The sequence below is a fragment of the Symsagittifera roscoffensis genome, chromosome 1 (assembly GCF_963678635.1).
Source record: "Symsagittifera roscoffensis chromosome 1, txSymRosc1.1, whole genome shotgun sequence".
NCBI lineage: Eukaryota > Metazoa > Xenacoelomorpha > Acoela > Convolutidae > Symsagittifera > Symsagittifera roscoffensis.
In genome coordinates this window covers 42,232,353-42,252,998 of record NC_087062.1, presented here as the reverse complement: position 1 = coordinate 42,252,998, position 20,646 = coordinate 42,232,353, and the positions used below count along the sequence as shown (strand labels likewise).

At 33.5% G+C, this 20,646-nt stretch overlaps 1 protein-coding gene across 1 annotated transcript; it reads right to left on the bottom strand.

Annotated features, from left to right (window-relative positions):
• Positions 1 to 3,966: 3,966 nt before the first annotated feature.
• Positions 3,967 to 8,231, bottom strand: LOC134856743 (uncharacterized). The gene is made up of 4 exons (XM_063873018.1): positions 7,682 to 8,231; positions 7,271 to 7,512; positions 5,550 to 5,823; positions 3,967 to 4,175 (listed from the first exon to the last, which is right to left on the bottom strand). Exons 1-4 carry the CDS (start codon positions 7,880 to 7,882, stop codon positions 3,990 to 3,992), a joined length of 903 nt encoding a protein of 300 aa, XP_063729088.1. The 5' UTR covers positions 7,883 to 8,231; the 3' UTR covers positions 3,967 to 3,989.
• Positions 8,232 to 20,646: the final 12,415 nt, after the last annotated feature.

Here is a 20,646-nt window from a genome sequence, read left to right as displayed (position 1 = left end):
ATTGAATATGAAGGTTGTTTTACTTTAAAACAAAAAGATAGAAAAATTCAGTTGCGAATAATCTTCCTGGAAAAAAAAACACAAAGGCTCTTTTAAACTCATTTACCAAAAGAAGACCAATTACACTGTGCTTTATCACATAGACCTGAAGGTACAGCTTTGTTTTCAGTTTCAGAAGAAGATATAGTTTGAAGCATATAACAAACTTAAAAGAACAGTTTATAAATTATTTGTGTAATTTTATCTGGGAGGCTGAAAAAATGGGGTTTGGTTTTGTATACAGCAAAAATGATTTTTTGAGAACTTTGAAGCACAATTACTTTTTCAAATGATTATTCTTTGGATGCATCAAGTGTTCCGACCATTGAAAATGGGGAGAAATTTAGTATTCGGGTGTGTTTTACTTTTTTTCAAGCAAATTTAGGTACCACAAATAGTCATCAGACTAAATCCAGTGATATCTCATATTCAAGCCTTTTTAGTCGTCATTCGAGTAAACATTAAAAACCTTGAGAATGTAGTCCCAACATTGAGAAAAACAAGTTGAAAAGGTTTGATTTTTGGTCTAAATTCGAGCTAAGAAATCAAGCAGTATTCATGCTAATTTGTGCTGATTTATCTGTCATTTAAGCAGTGAAAACTGAGTTTTTATGGATAAAAGTTAGTTTTTTGACTTGTTTGTCGATTCGTTTTTCTAGAAAAATTGTCCAACCTGCCTATTTTATTACGAATGTCGATTATGTCTAAATTTTAGTTTTTCGTTGAGATCATTTGTATTTTTTTAACAGTTTGGTTGGAACACTCTGCGCAGTAATCGGCTATTCTTTTTAGCAATTAGGTTTTCTTATCAGGTTATGTTTTTAGGTCGACTAAATAGACTTTTTGAGCTCTCCTAAATGACTAAAAAGACCCCATTTTGACCAAATTTTCTGTGTCGCAGGCAAAATATTTAGAAAACTTTGACCTAAAAATCGCGTTTTTTGGCGCTCATTCCCCCCCAAAAATTAGTATATATTGGCGCCAAAGGCGCCTTTAGAAAAATTTTTGGGTCTGTCAACAAAATGGATATCTCAAAATAGTACAAATGGGGAGGGACCCTTTAGGTCCGCAGGGGTTCGAATTATTGTGTGTGTGTGAGTGTGTGGGGGGGGGGGGGGGGGTGGGGGGGGGGGTGACGTCCGCCCTTTCACCTAAATCCGCTGGTGGTCGTCTACCCAAGTGTTGTCTGCTTATTAACTGTTGGATGAATGTTGATTTTTATCTTTTATCTATTTTAAGTATTTAACCTATTTAAAACTGCTGGCAATTGTCTTTTTCAGTATCATCTTTCCTTAAATTCAATTGCCTTCGAGACGAATGTGAAAAACAAATATTTAAAAAAATCGAACCAGTGGTGTTTGTCCTTTTTTTTTCGGCTAGCTGTTGTTTTATTTCTTGATTTTTGGCGTTGATATATCATTAATTTCTGCAATTTGATATTATATCGATTAAAAAATTTCAGTGAGGAAGAGAAAAAATCTGCTCATGAATAGGTTTCAGATTTAAATGTGCGTGAACACCGTCATATCCTGAAGACAAACAGGCTTAGATATTTACTGCTGGGAATAAAAAAAACATGGTCGGAAATCGCAAAAGATGTGTTTGAAATGAAGAACATTTTAAAGCTGAATCAGCAAACAAACTGTTTCTAACTCTTTTCATGACATAAACTGACCTCGAATTGTTATGATAATTCTCCTTCTTAGTTTCATTACGAGGCCAAACTGTGCATTTTGTGCATTGTAAGCGGATTCCGCAACAAGGGCGCTCCCTTTGTTCTTCTTTTGTTCTTTCCTTCTCTCTCATCGTTCCGACAAAATTTTAACATGTATAAAGACTTGTCTCTGGAATCCAAAAATTTTGCTCCTATCCAGTGCACATTTTGGCCTCGTAATGTTACTTTTGCCATTTAAATGACGCCTGCGTAGTTGAATGTCTGGTCTGGAGTCTGGTAAGATTGGGGCCTAGGAAATTTGACGATAAGCAAATTAGACTGATGCTACAGAAACGCAATTAAACGAAAGTTCTTTTTGGAGATCTGGGATTTTAGACGAAAAAGCTATGAAAAGGAAAGGGCCAACAAAATTATTTGTTGAGAGTCAAGTTTTACAATTACAGAAAAAGAACATAAAATGACAATACTTATCAAAACAATTACTTTAAATGAACATAAAATGTCAAATCCGAATATTACAGGAGAGTTTTGAATTGAAAAAATTATGCATGATTCACATGTAAAATTTTTGGACACCAATTTGTCTGCAAACATTTTTAATATCTCTCTTTTTGTCTATTTTCTCACAATTGCAGCTTTGCAAAATCGTCTAATTTCCTTTTAAGTGGTGAGATCATCTTATCAATTACAAAATATAGATTGTCCCAATTGACAGAATATGCATGGTTAATTAACCGGATCAATTGAGCAATCTCCCCCACCCCCTCATTCTCGTTTGGGGGGATAAAGCTCAATAGGTACTTGAGACATGTTTATAACAACTTGAAAATAGTTTGAATGATATGAAATCAAAGAACAGATTCTCCAACGATTTTTGGATAACTGGTGGCTGTAAAAGTACTGTTTCTTTTTATTTGTTCCGACCATTTGGAAAATGGGGAGGAGCTTTGCATTCGAGTGTGTTTTAGTTTTTTCGGCTCTTTTTCCTTCCCCCACTTCACGCCAGTTTCAACTTATTAGTGTAACGAGTGGTTTTACGAGGTTGAGTATGAAGGCCAAATATGTTTGTCGTGGCCTTATTGGTCTGTATGTAAACTTTCATAACAATCGGACAATGTAAAAAGTTGCAGGTGGAGGAAAAAGGTAAAAGAGCCGTTTTTTCTTTTTGTTTTTGACCCAAAATCAACTGCCACAAACAATCATCGGAATGCGTCGAGTGATATATCATAGTAAAGTCTTTGGCTCTTTTTCCTTCCCACCACCTGCAGTTTTTTACTTGTAAGTTACTGTTCACATTGTCCGATCATTATGAAAATTGACATGCGGACTAATTAGGATGTGCCAAACACATTTGCTTTTCATATTCAACCTTGTAAAACCACTCATGTCTTCATACAATTGATGGTCGTGGCAGGGGAAGGAAAAAGAGCCAAGTCTAGTTTTACAATTACAGAAAAAGAACATAAAATGACAATACTTATCAAAACAATTACTTTAAATGAACATAAAATGTCAAATCCGAATATTACAGGAGAGTTTTGAATTGAAAAAGTTATGCAAAATCGTCTAACTTCCTTTTAAGTGGTGAGATCATCTTATCAAGTACACAATATAAATTGTCTCAATTGACAGAATATGCATGGTTAATTAACCGGATCAATTGAGCAATCTCCCCCCCCCCCCCTTCATTCTCGTTTGGGGGGATAAAGCTCAATAGGTACTTGAGACATGTTTATAACAACTTGAAAATAGTTTGAATGATATGAAATCATAGAACAGATTCTCCAACGATTTTGGAACGCCAAAATTTACAAGATCAAAGCTCAAAAATTACAATCAGAGTGGAAAAAAAAATCAATAAAACAGAAAAGAATCAATAGGCATATAAAACTACTTTTTTCTGTCCTCAAAGGAGGAAAAGTGTATTGCATACAATATTAAGGTGCTGCGGAGAACAGTGTTTGATATTCAGACACATGGCTAGAGCATCAATCCTGGTAAGTCGCTTTCCTCGATGAGGCAATGATCGCCCAAACAAAAATTTGCAAAAAAAAAAACAATTTTCATAAAATTCTATTTCTTTTTCAAAATTTTTCTCGATACTCATATAAAATAAACTTCAGTCGCTCAATTGATTGCGTTCTACGAACAAATCAGCCATCAAAATGCGTTTGCTGACGTATTTTTATAGCGTTTACAGTTTTTGCTTGGTTCGATATAGCTCAATTGGTCATTACGGGGGGGGGGGGGGGGTTAATCAATTGATCCAATTAACCTAACAACAGTTCATGTTTGTGAATCTCTGCCACAGCCGTCTGATAGCATTCTCCGCTTCCACGTGATTGACATCAGTCAACCGCCTCTCTTGATGGATTTCCCTTTTGTGTCGCGATGTTTTTCGTTCAGTCAAAGTATCGGTGATCAAAGCCGCATAGCTGCAAGGAACAGTGCGGTGCTTCGTCTGCAAAAAAAAATAATCTAAAAAATCGAAGGTTTCTTATCACGAAAGTAATTGATTTTTGTTCAACTCAGTTATTTAATTTCAGCAACAAATTTGTTTTGGTATTAGTTTTAAAGGGATTGCGTTTGCAATGAAACACATAACAGCTAACCTAAAGCTTATGTAAACATTTATTTTTGTATTTATTAAACAAAATATATTTTTTGTTGAATATTGACTTTTTTCAGGCTAACAACTTAATTAATACAATCACTTGAATTATTGTTAACAGCACGTGCGCTACATTAAGATGCTGCTGACATCCTTAATTTCTGTGCTGACATCAATTAAATTTTTGGATTACTGGTGGCTGTAAGAGTACTGTTTTTTTTTATTTGTTCCGACCATTTGGAAAATGGGGAGGAGCTTTGCATTCGAGTGTGTTTTAGTTTTTTCGGCTCTTTTTCCTTCCCCCACTTCACGCCAGTTTCAACTTATTAGTGTAACGAGTGGTTTTACGAGGTTGAGTATGAAGTCCAAATATGTTTGTCGTGGCCTTATTGGTCTGTATTTAAATTTTCATAACAATCGGACAATGTAAAAATTTGCAGGTGGAGGGAAAGGAAAAAGAGCCGTTTTTTCTTTTTGTTTTCGACCCAAAATCAACTGCCACAAACAATCATCGGAATGCGTCGAGTGATATATCATAGTAAATCTTTGGCTCTTTTTCCTTCCCCCCACCTGCAATTTTTTACTAGTGAAATTACTGTTCACATTGTCCGATCATTATGAAAATTGACATGCGGACTAATTAGGTTGTGCCAAACACATTTGCTCTTCATATTAAACCTTGTAAAACCACTCATGTCACCATAAAATTGATGGTCGTGGGAGGTGGGGGGGAAGGAAAAAGAGCCAAGTCTTTTTAGTCGTGATTCGAACGACTTTCACGAAGTTTGAAATTTTTTTTTCTCAGTGTCGAGAAAAACCGTTTTGAAAAATTGATTTTTGGTCTGATTTTCAGCTGATAAATCGAACATATTAGGCTTATTTATGCTGTGATTTAAGCCGTGAAAATTTAATTTCACTCGAGTAAAGTTAGTTTTTGGAGTGTGTGAGCGCCGTTTTGGGAATCAAAAAATTTGTTTTTCTTGTCATTTTTCTAAAAAAAAAACTGATTTCCAATTGGTCGTTTTTACCATGACTGTGGAATATGCCCAAGTTCTATTTTTTTGTTCGCATATTTTTTATCACCCCTTGCAGAAAAAACGACACTAATGTGAAAAAAACATGTTTTTAGACTATGATATTTTCTGCTACTTTTTTTCTGCTATTTTCTGCTACTTGCACAGTAACCGGCTATCCTGTTTTACTTTTGACATTGCGGTTTTTTACCTTGTGCTTATGTGAAAACACTCCGTCAGTTGTAACAGTTTTTGACCCTTTGGCCTTGCGATGCTTCCCTGACTTCTTTTGTCCAATCACCCCACCAATCGCATGTTGACATAACTCAACTTCAGATGCACTCAGATGGTGGAATGATGACTCATCCCCACTCGAAGCACTGTTGTGTCCGTCTAGTCCGGCTGTGAAGCTGCAGTTGTGGCGTCTGTGGTGCGCATTCTTCCGCAGTACTTGCAGGTCATCTACTCCGCATACTTTGATCCTCCTCAAAACGGTTTTGCAAAGAATCATAATGCATCATTTGCAATGGATTTCTTCAATAATTCTAGTTCGTGATTTTTTTTCGTAGTTCTAATTAAAAAGTGACCACTGATTCATCTTCTGATTAGTTCTATGTTTGAGAAGGATTGACGCCGAAAAAACGCATGTTGGTCAAAATTTTTCTAAAAAGCCCAAATTTCGCCCCAAGATGGAGGAATGTAAAATTCTTGTGAGATAAATACTGTATTCGTATCTTTTTTCACTAATCAATTCAAATTCAAAAATCATTGCAATTAGCTACAAAAATTTTTTAGACAAAGGTCAGTGCAAATCTGTGCTAAAAATTTTCTTTCTAGTTGAACCCTTGCTATAAATTGGCATGTTGTCTTTTTGAAAGATGATAAACCTGATATGAATTTATTCATTGCATCATCAATAGAGAAGCAAAGCTGCGTTTTTGCACACACAAATTAGAAAACAGCAAAAAGTAGTTCTAAAAAAGCAAAAACAATTAAAAAAAATAAATATAGGTCTTGAAAAATAAATTTTTTTGCTGTGCTGGATGGAGCCTCATGCCCTCGCACTAACTACCAAGGAAACAGCTTCAGCAAAAAAGCCATAAAACTATTTCAATGTTCCGGATTTGAATCTCCGACCTGTAGATTAGGAGTCATGTGCGCGACGGTCGATTGAAAGTAAACTATTACTAGCCATCAAAGCAACGGATGCTGTTAAATTGCCTATGACTGGAAAAATGGTTACATGTCATTTTGCCAGTTCATCTCCTGCTGTGACGGCAGTTCATCTCCTGTGGCATTTGTGTGAACTGTAACTTGCGCATCTCCAGTGCTCAATAGTTTTTGTCGTTTGCTTTTTTTGTGAAATCGTGATTGTCAAAATGAGCGTTCGTTTAATTCGTTGAGATATTCCCCACGTTAGTTGACTCATAGTATTTATGTTGCGATTTTTAAGAATAAAATGGAAAACAATGAAGCACAATGAAAGAATAGCCGTGTTTCGTTTTTTCAATGGCGCTAATTGTGAATTATTGTCAAATTTTGGCGTGTAATTACCAAAAATTATGGTTTTTTAAGCTCAGCTTTTGATAAGAGTTTTTTGTTATCTCAAAACGAGTCCAGTCTACAGTAGCACTTGCTGGTCCTCAATTTGAACATCAAAGAACCAAGTAAAAGTCTTAAGTATGGGACAAAACGGCATAGGACAAAATATCATGTGGGGCAAGTTGGCACAGGACAAGTTGCCATGTAGGGCAAGTTAGTATAGGACAAGTTGGCATAGGGCCAATTGACTTGGTACAAATAGTCCTGACACCGGAAATATACCAAAAGTGCCATCAAATAAGCACTCTTATTCGCGACAAAACTCCGCTTGCGTGAATACACATTATTAATTTTCTGATCTGCTAGATTGCGATTATGGTCAAAGCCTACCTTCTTGAGTTGAAGTTGACCTGTTTTCTCTTGCAGCTGTTTTCTTTATCACCTCCGCTCTTGGAGTCCCTATGTTGTCTCCCTTGCAGCGAAGCCTGTTCTCCCTTCGAGTCTTGTCTGCAAGTTTGAGACGCTCCTTCGCTTTTCCTGTGCTTCCGACATTCACGAGTCTCCTTAGTGCTTTCTTTTATCATCTCAAGAGATGCTGAATGTCTGGAAAGGGCTCGGCGAGTTTGCCCTGTCTTGTCGTGGGTTCAGGAAAAAAACATGCTGATTTTACTTAAATTGACAACAGGAAACTATTAAAAGGTTTTTTTCTTGCCAGCTTTAGTCAATTAAAACTGAAATTCTAGAAAAATAAAACACATTAAAGAGGTTTGCGGGACCAGAAATATTGTAAATAAATATTACCTTCGTAGAAGCGTGACTGGGCGTAATTGCTGTCGCATTGATTTCGCCAGTAGCACGTGCAGATGACCCCGCTATGTTGTCCATCACCAGCTGCTCTACCTGACTGTAGACTGAGTCGTAGTTGAAGACCTCTAGACTCTCGATGTTAGAGTCTTCATTCGAACCAAAGAGGGAAGAATCGTTCCCCAACACGTTTTCCATTAAAATTATTTGCTGTGCAAGCTAAGAAAAAAATCAGTTGAAAAGATTGAAAATGGAGTAGGTCACCGTGTAAGGTTTTTTTATTGAGCCACCAGAAATTTCGATGCTGAGTAGGCTATGACAAACCTAATCCTTTTAAACTATAGAATGGTAATTTTCAATATGCAGTATTTCTAGAAAATAAGACAGCTCAGTTGATGTTTTAGTACATTGATTCTCATATGCAATTTGAAACGTAGAATTTTGTTGAGATCATATTCTTGATAGGACATTTTATGTCAATTATTTGATTAATTGGTCACGTCTTACAGATTATGAAACCGGATATCGTTCATAAATGTAGTAGAAAGGTAAGAAATCATTATGTCACTCATTTATGGAAATTTAATCATGGGTCTGCAGCGATAGCAGAGAAGTTTCTGAATAGCATACTAAACTGCGGCTTAAAAATGTGAAGGCATTTAACAAAAACTGATTTTATGTCATTATTGTTACAACTTATTTCTAATTAAATACCGGTAGAAGTTATTTGGAAAAAAACTAGATGTTTTCGCTGGTGTCACGAAATTTCGGACAGACAACTCAGCCGATAATATGATATTTTTCAGTCAAAATAAGTGAGACATTTCAGTCAAAAACTTTTCAATCAATAAAGATGAAAAAAAATAATTAGTTTTTTTTCATACCGTTCAACTTAATCGGACGAACAAAGTTAAAGTGGTTAAAGGTATAGAAAAGATTATCAAAGAACTGCTTTTTAAGATAAGTTAACATCGTTTGTACAAACTATCAAATACTTGGAATTTTACGTGAATATGAATGCTGAAATCAACGTCGAGAGACTCATTTCCGAAGAAGAAGTTAGAAAACAAGAATAATGTATGTGAATGCCAATCAAACACTTAAAAAATATGTACTCAATGTCAGCGCATAAAAATTCCTTGTTTGGTTGGCATTAGCTTACTTTTTTCTTGTTTTCCTAACTTCTACATTGTTTTGCTCGTCTTTGAAACGGGCAATCATTTGCGGTAAAATTTAGTTTCTGCTGAAGGTTAAACCTTTTTAACAGCATTGGGAACAGTGACTTCAAAGTCAATGACAGTTTTGGAGCCAAGTTGATCAAAGAAGCTGAAGAAGGTTTCGTGCGTTACCTGAGTTTTGTCTGGCAGCAAGCCATATACTAATGGTATCAAATTACCATCAATTAAACCGTGAACTGTGTAAACTGGACAGAAAACATGTAGTGGCGCTGAAAAAATTCCATCGCAAAAGCCAATTATCAGACTGAGCAAAAACTCGTTCTGTTGATATCCCAGAGTTGTAGAAGAATATTTTTTCCTGTCTAAGATATTATCGAACGCAGGTTGTTTTTCGGCTGTTATGTTATTATTAGCGCTACTGGTTATCAAATATCAACAAAATTTGTGTAATTTTCGATAGGTTTGCCTTTTTGTGCACTGAGGAATACATGAGTCAAATTTTTTCCTCTAGATTCTATTTCAAAGATTCGTACTCGTCAGATCATGATTGAAACAACTTATTGATCCGACTTTCGAAAAAAGTGACAAAAAATATTTATAAGGAGGTGGAGAGGGGTTTCTCGGGGCCAATGTAAACTTTTTAACAAGCCATTTTTGGAGAATTTTTTAAAACCCTGAAACGCATTGTTGTCTTGAGTTCAAAACGAAAAAGGTTTTCACTAGTGATCTTTTAATTTGAGGGGTTAAGAGATATGGGACAAACATTGCGCTATATAGTTTGTGCTGTAAACGCGTGAATGGCGATTTGATCCAGCCTAAAAATCCTTCCAAATTAAATTGAGGCATGCTATTTGTTCTAATTTTTACGTGACTACTTATAATTTATCTTTTCGCGCTTGAAATGAAAAAGAAAATCATAATAATTTAGGTGGAACTTTCAACAGAGCTTAGCAATAAAATATATCATATCATACTAACTCACTGGGTCTATGGACATTTTCCTTCTGATTTCTTAATCGATTTGATTAGTTAGCGGGTAAGGTAAGGATTTTACCGATCTAATATCAACTTTTCTTTTCAAAAAATGGCCCTCTTTGAAGCTTGAGGTAAAGATTTTGTCGTAGCAATCCTTTCAAAAAATAATTCAGTGTTAAACTTGACGGAACGAAGGGTGAATGGAAGTTGTAACACAGTCGGGTCAGGCCTGGAAAATTCAGAGTTCACTGTATTAAGTAATCAAATTTCGCTTCTTTTCCCACTTTCTTTAACTCCAGTCTTTAAAATTATCATTTGAAGCATAGTCGCTCAGACTTTTGTTATTCAGAGTATATTCCGTTATATTTATACTGATATATTTATATTGAAACTGATTCCACAAATACTTTGAATTCCATTTCCTTATTTGTTCTTTTTTTCACGTTGAATTCAAAATTTTATGACTCTTACAGACAAAAACTCAGGCAAAACAAAAGCAAGGTTCTTCTCCAAAAACACAATCAGTGAAAAATCAAAAAATAAATTGAGCAATTAATTAGTTTTAGATATCTGTGTATTTTCATTGATGAAAAACAAGGCAATGAAAGAGATTAAATAAAGTTCAAAGTAAGTTATACATATTTTGTGTGATGTTTTATTAACCTGAAAGTGTTTAAATTTATCTCAATCGATGAAAGTATACGAAACTTATGTTAAACCAAATGCGCAAATACGGCGTAATTGATTATGCTGCTACAGATAAAACCAAACCAAACTCGTTCGAAAATACTATAAATTGTATCATAAATTTTTGCTAATTCAAGAAAGGTAATCAGTCAACTAAACAAACAAAAAATCATAAATTACTTTACACCGTAAAGGAACTCCACATTTATGGACTACCGAAACTATTAGATCAAGTGTTCAGAAAAGTAGGCCCTTCAAAATTCATTAATAGTTTTATCAATCATGCCAAATGTATTAAGATTAAGACACACAGACTAAAAACTCAAAAAAATGTTGCGTTGCGATAGAAAAAAAGTCATAGTAAAGCGTTTAAAAAATATAATCAAAAACAGTTTAATTGACCATAAATATACATTTCGACAACAAAAACTCTAAAACTTGTCATTGATTGTTTTAAATATGCAAAATGTTCACGTAAGGCTTGAAATGAAAGAATGAAAGTCACACTACTACGTTTCACAAATTAAATCAAAAACAGTTAAATCGGCCACAGATACATATTTCGACAAAAAATTAAAGAGTGAAATCCGACGCATCCCACAAAATTTAAAGGCATCATGCAAAAACTCCATGAGAACTATTGAAAAACGGTTTCGTTCACATCAAGATGTTTAAGACACCACAAAACAAAATACTCTGCAAAGGAATTGAGATTCACATGTAGTTTGGGCAGTAGAACAATCAAAAGCTGCCTTTTGGGTAGTAGAACAATCAATCGAACATTTAGCGGGTAAGGTGCGGATTTTACTGATCTAATATCAATTTTTCCATTCAAAAAATGATCCTCTTTGAAACTTGGGGTAAGGATTTTGTCGTAGCAATCCTTTCAAAAAATAATTCAGTGTTAAACTTGACGGAACGAAAGATGAATTTAAGCTGTAACACAGCCGGGTCAAACCTGGAAAATTCCGAGTTCACTGTATTAAGTAATCAAGTTTCGCATATTTTCACTTTTATTTGAATTCCAGTCTTCAAAATTAAAATTTGAAGCGCCGTCGTTCAGAATTTTGTTCTTTAGAGTACATTAACCCGTTAGATTTACAGAAACTGATCTCACAAATATTTTTAATTGCATTTCCTGATTTGTTCTTTTTCCATTTTAAATTGAAAATTTCATGACTGTTACCCCCATTTCCGTTGTATAAAAGCGCTAGATATTTATCTCATAACGAAATTGTATTTAGTCAATCAATTTCCTGCATAAAAAATTTCCCTACTTATGAAGAATATTCCCCAAAACATTTGCCCTTACCTAAGCCAAAAAACAAACAATGAAAATTTTCAAGATAAAGATATTGGGATATTGGCTCTTCTGACAGAATAAAACACAAAGCTAAATCTTTTGGTTCAAGTTTTTCAACGGAAAATGGGTCTAAAAATCTAATACTTTTATTCAAAATTTTACTTTGATCAATAAATAGTTATTGACCCTTACAACGGAAAAATACACAATTCTATCTTCTTCGGTTAACGCATACCAAAGAAAAAAGAATATAAAGATTTGGGGCATGTTTCATCAGTTTATTCAAGACTTACACAATTCCGACAAAAAAATTGGACATGGACGGGAATTTGGATATCCCATTTACCGCAAGAAATTCAATAATTCAAATAATTTACTCAGCTTGACCTGGTAAATTCGAATTGATTTGTTTTCTTCAGAAACATCTGGTGCCCCTAAATTTTTGTCTAATCTACCATCACCGTGTTAACTAATACTTCCTAACATAACGAAGAAATTGATCTTGAGTTTGCATTTCATTAGAATTATCTTGACGGACTAATCGTTACATTTTTCCTCGTAATTACCGTTTTTCAAAAACGCCGTCAACGAAAATGAATAAAAAAGGAAACGATTGCCGTATTTTTTGAATTAGGTTTACAAAACTGCTGTAAAAAATCTTTATAAAAATTTGATTACCGTGCGGCAACCAAGGCAATAATTTCTGTATGATCTACTGCTGAGCCAGAAAAAAAATTATTCTCAAAAAATTCAAGATTTTTTTTCTTAATTTTTTGTACTGATGCTGGATGTAATGCTTAAGTTGCAAAAAATGTTCTTAACCCACACCCTTAATTGTTGCTACTGAAAGAGGGTAATGTGAAACAGATTCTGCTTTCCGGAAAGCATGGGTAGGGTAGAGCCAACTCAGTATCAAATTTTGAAATTTTAAAATCTGGTTTCTCAAATGGAACTCAATATAATTTTGTAAATCGATCTAAATTTACCACCCAGTTCGTCAAACTTGGTGTACCACAAGAATCTAAATTAGGTGTTCTTTTATTCATTTTCTTCTAATCGATTTTGATTCTAACAATGACCAGTCAAAAATAGTTTAGTACGCTGATTATACTGCAGTACAAACTATAGTAGAAAAAAATATATATACAGAGAAATCATCGAAAAACTCTGAATGATTTCAATAATTGATTAGATGATAATCAATCAACGTTGAACACAAACAAAACAAAAACAATTTGCCTCTCCAAAACCAAAGGCAGTAAAAATACATTAAAAAAATTTAAGGAAAAACAAATATTGAGCAATTAACTAGTTTTAGATATGTGCGCGTTTATTTTGATGAAAAATTAGGCAATGCAAGACAAGGAAACGAGGCTCAAAATAAGTTACAGAGAATTTGTGGGATGTTTTTCTTAACCTGGAAGTGTACGAAAAAAATCATTTGTGCGAAACTTATCTTATATCAATTGGGCAACAATAGGGCGTACTTGTTTATGCTGCTACGGATAAAAACAAAACAAATTTGTTTGAAATTACTATAAATTGTTTATTCAAAAACTGCTATTCCAAGAAACACAATCAGTCAACTTAACAAACTAAAAGTCAAAAATGACTTTACAAACCAACGGAACTGAAACTAACATTTACAAACTAACGTTTTTGAACTGCTGAAACTATTAAGATAAGTGTTTAGAAAAGAATGCTCTCCAGAATTCATAAATAATTTTATTAATCATGCTAAAGTTATTAAGATCAAGAAAAAAACTCGAAAACTTGTCATATATGGCAATAAATCTGCCAAGCTTTCTAATTGGGCTAGAAAAAGAAGACTTTGAATGTTTGTCCTCCTAAAAAGGAGAAGTTTTTTTTTACAAAACGCTAGTCATACTGAATTAGATAATTACACTTTAGGTAGTGATGAATTATTTAAAGAAACTTATAAATAGCGTCCAAGCTCTGCCTCATTTTTTACTTGGTTGGAAATTTAATTCAACAAAAGTCTTAAATACACATATGCAAAGATATAAACAATTATATCAATGTTATTTTGATTACTTTTTACATTAATTACGGTTTTTCAAAAACCCCGTCAACGAAAATGAATAAAAAAGGAAACGGTTGCCGTATTTTTTGAACTAGGTTTGAAAAACTGCTGTAAATAATCTTTATAAAAATTTGATTACCGTGCGGCAACCAAGGCAATAATTGCTGTTTGACCTACTGCTGAGCCAGAAAAAAAACTATTCTAAAAAAATTCAAGACTTTTTTTCTGATTTTTTTGTACTGATGCTGGAAGTAATGCTTAAATTGCAAAAAATGTTCTTAACCCACACCCTTAACTGTTGCTACTGAAAGAGGGTAATGTAAAAGAGAGTCTGCTTTCCGGAAAGCATGGGTAGGGTAGACACAACTCAGTATCAAATTTTGAAATTTTAAAATCTTGTTTCTCAAATGGAACTCAATCTAATTTTGTAAATCGATATAAATTTACCACCCAGTTCGTCAAACTTGGTGTACCACAAGAATCTAAATTAGGTGTTCTTTTAATCATTTTCTTCTTATCGATATTGATTCTAATAATGACCAGTCAAAAATAGTTTAGTACGCTGATTATACTGCAGTACAAACTATAGTAGAGAAAAAAATATATACAGAGAAATCATCGAAAAACTCTGAATGATTTCAATGATTGATTAGATGGTAATCAATCAACGTTGAACACATACAAAACAAAAACAATTTGCCTCTCCAAAACCAAAGTCACTAAAAATACATTAAAAGAATTTAAAGAAAAACAAATATTGAGCAACTAACTAGTTTTAGATATGTGCCCGTTTATATTGATGAAAAATTAGGCAATGCAAGACAAGAAAACGAGGCTCAAAATAAGTTACAGAGAATTTGTGGGATGTTTTTCTTAACCTGGAAGTGTACGAAAAAAATCATTTGTGCGAAACTTATCTTATATCAATTGGGCAACAATAGGGCGTACTTGTTTATGCTGCTACGGATAAAAACAAAACAAATTTTTTTGAAATTTCTATAAATTGTTTAATGAAAATCTGCTTTTCCAAGAAACACAATCAGTAAACTTAACAAACTAAAAATCAAAAATGACTTTACAAACCAAAGCTTTGCAGATTTATTGCAATATATGACAAGTTTTCGAGTTTTTTTCTTGATCTTTATAATTTTAGCATGATTAATAAAATTATTTATGAATTCTGGAGAGCATTCTTTTCTAAACACTTTTCTTAATAGCTTCAGCAGTTCAAAAACTAAAATTTACAAACTAACGTTTTTGAACTGCTGAAACTATTAAGAAAAGTGTTTAGAAAAGAATGCTCTCCAGAATTCATAAATAATTTTATTAATCATGCTAAACTTATAAAGATCAAGAAAAAAACTCGAAAACTTGTCATATATTGCAATAAATCTGCAAAGCTTTCACATTGGGCTAGAAAAAGAAGACTTTGAATGTTTGTCCTCCTAAAAAGAAGAAGTTATTTTTTAAAAAACGCTAGTCATACTGAATTAGATAATTACACTTTAGGTAGTGATGAAATATTTAAAGAAACTTATAAATAGCGTCCAAGCTCTGCCTCAATTTTTACTTGGTTGAAAATATAATTCAACAAAAATCTTAAATACACATATGCTAAGATATAAACAAATATATCAATGTTATTTTGACTACTATTTACATTTATATCACTTTAATCAATCCAATGACATCTAGACATAGAACAAAGAATAATCTAGTTTGTGTAAATCATCGTACAAAATGTAGTACAAAGATAAAAGGAGTGAAAATTTAAAATTGTATAAAAATTGGGTTTTGTTTCAAAACATTGAAATGGCTATACCATATTCTGAAACCCTAGACATCTGAAAACAGACAATTTGTGTCTGATGGCGATCTACCCAAAAAGATCTGCGTTTTATAAACGAAACTTTCAAAAAGATAAAATTTAAATTATGTTTCGGAATAACTTTATTACTACTATATCCTTATATTTTGCAGAGGCGTTTTGGGGAATGGGAAAAGTTTCCAAAAAAAAACCGATAAAAAGTTTGGGAAAATGGATTTTTCCTTAACCACAAAAAATTTCTACAAAAAATGGCGTAAACGTTTATGCAGAAAATAGCTCACACCATGTTCTTTCAATTCGACCAATAAACTCAGAAACAGCGTTTTGCGAGTTTGAAAAAAATTCCAAAAAACAATCGAAATCTCAAAATTGTCAAATTCAGAACTTTGATCAAATTGATCGAAATTTCAAAAAAATTATTTTCCCATATCAAATTTTTTCTAGAAAAAGAGGTTAATCCACTAACGCACAGAGGATTCGTAGAACCTCTAATTCCGCTTAAATTCTCGACACCAGATTTGGCACGGTAGTTTTCGATAAAAGTAACAAAGTTTCCAAAAAACGATGAGAAGCTCTAACAAAACCGACTTTTCCAAACACATTTTTTCTTCAGCAGAAACTGGGGCGCATAACTTAGTTTTCGATTGATCTTTTACGCTCAGATTTGTGAGGGTCGTTTTTGAGCAAAATCGATGAGTCAAAACAACAACCAAAATGTCAAAAAATTGTTTTTTTTGGAGGTCATGATTTTTTTTAGAAAAAAATCAGAATGAAAGAGGGAGCTTCTTGAGCAAAAAAAGTCCCCCGCGATCAATTTTTTTTTTCGATCGAACCCTTATTTCACTTATTTCAAGATATGAGATGGTAGTTTTCGGAAAGAACGGGAAAAGTTTCAAAATCGACCAAACTGTCCAAACAATGGCATTTTTTGAGCCCACATTTTGCTCTCTATTAAAATTAGGGCGTAGCGTGTTATACAGAAGAGATTCCTGCTGTTTGTTTTTTCCAAAGAAATTATAAAATCAAGTTTGGCATGAAAGTTTCTGATAGATAAATAAAAAATCGACAAAACATTTCAAAATCACCGCCGTTAAAAAATTTCAAAGGCTGTTGAAATTGGAGTACGGAAAACGATACTACAAAGATATGCAGTCACATATGGTAATAGCCAGTCTTTTCATTGATAACAATTCTTTGACAAGGAGGCGAAGTTGCATTTCGCATACTCAAGAAAAATATGACTGATACCGCTACTGGGAAAACTGATTGAGTAAAACTTTGAGTCTACATACTTTCTTTGACAAACGCCAATTATAGGTCTACGTAATTGCTGTGACGCAAGCCAATTAAGACGCTCTAGCAATCCATTTGAAAAAAAAATGTTACAAACTAAAATGCCTTAATTACAGCGGAGGCATTTTAACTAGTTTACGAAAAAGCTCATTGAAAACATCCGACCCTGCCCAGGTTCGAACCCTCTTCTTTTGTTGCGGGTCTTCTTACCTACTTTTACGCTGTAGATCCATAATACCTTGAAGCCAAAGTGCAGCAATAAATTAACACTTTCAAAATGAACACTGACATTTGCGACTTAGGGTGGAAAAAAAAACAAAGAGAACTAGTTTTATCACTCAAGTTTTGCTTGAGTAAAAATGAATGAAGTAGTTGTCGAGAAAAATTGAAATTTCAAAAAAAAATTGAACAAAAACCGAAACCGTTCAATTGAAACAAAGTAAAAAAAATAAACTATTCAAGACAGACTTGGTAGAATGACAAATTACCGAACTTTCAATGAAAGTTGAAAAGTTTTTAAAACAAAAGTAAATTCAAACTTTTACAAAAAAATCCGATAAAAACAGTACTAGCTAATTTAATCTATATCCAATAACTGGAAATTGAAACGAAGTAAGCCAGGCCAAAAACATGTATTCAAAAAAAATCAACATTTTTGAAGACAATCATTTGAAAAGGTAATTACTGACGGAAACGAACTACAACAATTCACTACGTAATTGAAGTTAGTTTTCTATGAATTTTCACGAAAAAGAACATGTCCGCTTGCAATGAACGCCAAAAAACAGAAAAAATTGCCGACTTGTTAATTTGATAAAATTTCAGCTTCTGAATTTCAAAGAAAAAGCATAGCGAACTGACAGTTGAAAAATGGTAATAAACGCAAAAAAACTGAAAAAAAACTTGTTTTTCAAAAATCTTCAAATTTCAAGTTTCGAATAAAATAAAAACAGATGGCTTTAGAGCTTTTATGTTAAATTTAACCCAATTTGAGAAAACTAGATCAATAGGTAAAAATTTGTTCGCTGGGAAATCTCTTGCTTAATTTCGAAATCTCGAAACTAGAAGTCGATCACGTTTTTCGTGACCTTTACGTTTTTGCTGTTTGATAGTGGCGTTTTGCTTTCTTTTAACAATATAAATACACTGAACTTAAAAAGAAATCACGAGTCAAACCCCGAAAAATTAAAATAGAGCGTGAAAAAAAAACTAAACAAAAAATCAGCAAGACCTATATAAGAAAACTCACTCAATTCTTTTTTCTTTACAAGGTAGCCTTGAACCGTTTTGGATTTCTAGATTAAACTATGATAGACATCGTAGGATACAATTACTCTAATTTGAGTAACGTGTATCTCTAGATGAATTTTTATTTCGCTTCGTGATTTGAGCCTGAACAAATTTTGAGATTTACGCTGAAATTAAACGGAAAAAACCCACGAACTTGCAGTCTTCAACTAGTCACCAATGAAGCAGATAAAACACATGACATTAAACTGCCAATTCCTAAATGTTCTGCAGCAAAAGTGCGATCATAGTAGTAGTTGAGGCTTACTCATCAAGTTAGTTTTCTCAGATATAAATAATGTTTAATCGAGTTTTTTCCAGTTGTTGCAGTGAGAACACTTACAAATGATTCTCCTAAGCACTTATTCCCATACAAGAATTCGTTGACGAAATAATTCCAGTAAAGTTCGCTGATTTTCTTTTTGTTCAATTCGTTTCCGTATTTGTCGAGACTTTTGATAATTATATTGTAGAGAAATTTAGTTCGATGGAAATAATTGTCGTCTGATTTTGATAGCCTGTTTTGACATACTGTTTTGAACTGTCATATTTGTCATCATGATAATTTTCGAAATTAAAAGAAATTTCATAGTTGGAAATTAATATTGATAGATGAAGGAGCAAGTCGTGTATTTCAACATAACGACTCAAAAGTATGAATTCAGTTTAGTTAGTCGTTCTTTGTAATCATTTATAGAAGAGAGGATCCGCTTTTTGGTAGCCAAGCATGTGAACAAAATGTGATGATGGGAACAATGTAACGAGTGTAGGAATGTAGTATTTTAATTCACGAACAGACAGATGAAAAAATTCTTTTCAGCTGTAAAAAAAGCTCGGGTTACCTTTTAAACACGACTGTTGCAGTTGTCAATCCAGTTAAGGCTGGGAGTTATCATTAATCTAAGATCTTTCAGAACATTGGTGGCCTCCAGCTCGACATTATAGTGTGTTGTTGTCAGACAACCTCTTATATTCAAGAGTTTACATTTGCATGTGCTCGTTTTCATCAAGTTTTGGCAGCACCAGTTAACAAGTTGTTCAGCACCTTGATTTAGGTATTCGCTCTAGAGTACTACAAGTGTAAAGTCATCTGCAACGGCATAGCTTTGAGCTAGTCTGGCAGATCTTTGATAAATATTACCACAGACGCGAAGCTGCGCTTCGCAAACAAACGCGAGAAAACGACCAAAAAAGCAGCTCTATCAAGTTACAGAATAAAAGAAGAAATAATCCTCGAATTTGCAAAAACTCGGGGCTTAGCAAAAACTATAATTAGCAAAAATCTGCGATTTAACAAATTTGAGTCACACTCTTTAACCATTTAGCCACGGATACTTAAAATCCCTGAAAACTAGCCACCAATGACGCAGCTACATATGTTCATGAATTGCTAATTCGATGCAGCAAAAGTAGCCCCAAATACAAAAAGATAGAATTTTGCATGTAACAAATCGCACATCATAAAGCCACATTGTGTAAATTCAGCATTTCAAAAAATTGCGAGATATATTGAATTAGAAAATTTCTGAAAACTAAATTTTATAATTGTTAAGATGTTTGAAACAAATAACTTTCTTCGGTTCACTTGATGAATTAAAATGCATCAACTGTTTTAACGTATAAGCATTCGAATGTCAAAGCACATATTATCAATCAGCTGTAAAGATGCAACATCTTGCCAATCATTTTGTATTGCCAATTCCATCTAGCAAATATTGTTGCTTTAAGTCGCAACAATATTTGCAATGTAATTTGGAAAAAAAGAAGGTTCGTAATATGACACATTGCTTCGCAAATGTAAAAACAGTAATGGACCAAGTAATGACCCTTGTGGCACTCCACTGGTAACATCTACATAATCCGCTTCATCGCTGTTTATTTTCACTAATTGTTTTCGATTTTCAAGATATGAGTTGAGCAGACAGAGTAACTTTCCTCCAATTTTAAAATCGATTTATTTTTGGATTAGAAGGTCGTGGACAACTTTAGCAAACGCTTTTGCAAAATCTAGGTAGATTACAATAAGTTCTCGAACTTTCTTGTCATCGTACTGTTGATATATTGAGTCTAAGGAAAGCAAAAAATGGATGATAGCTGATCGTTGCTTTCGAAAACAAAACTGATTTTTGTGAACTTTATGTCGACAATATTCAGAGTTCATCGAAGATTAATTTTTTAAGGACTTTTGATATACAGCACAAAAGACTGATTGGTCGATAGCAACTAACATCAGCTTTATTGCCTTCTCTGAAAATCAGAGAGACCTGACTTATTTTCCGAATTTCGGGGTATTTTCCTTCATTCCTTTATATGCGTGTTGGGTTGGTAAAAACTGAACATGGGTTTGCTTGCGTAATCAATTATCTC

Coding starts and splice junctions, on each gene's coding strand:
- LOC134856743 (XM_063873018.1), bottom strand. CDS start 7,882: ATGGAAAACGTGTTGGGGAACGATTCTTCCCTCTTTGGTTCGAATGAA. Junction 7,513..7,681: donor CCAGTCACGCTTCTACGAAG/GTAATATTTATT, acceptor ACCCACGACAAG/ACAGGGCAAACTCGCCGAGC. Junction 4,176..5,549: donor TGTTTTCACATAAGCACAAG/GTAAAAAACCGC, acceptor TTTTTTTTGCAG/ACGAAGCACCGCACTGTTCC.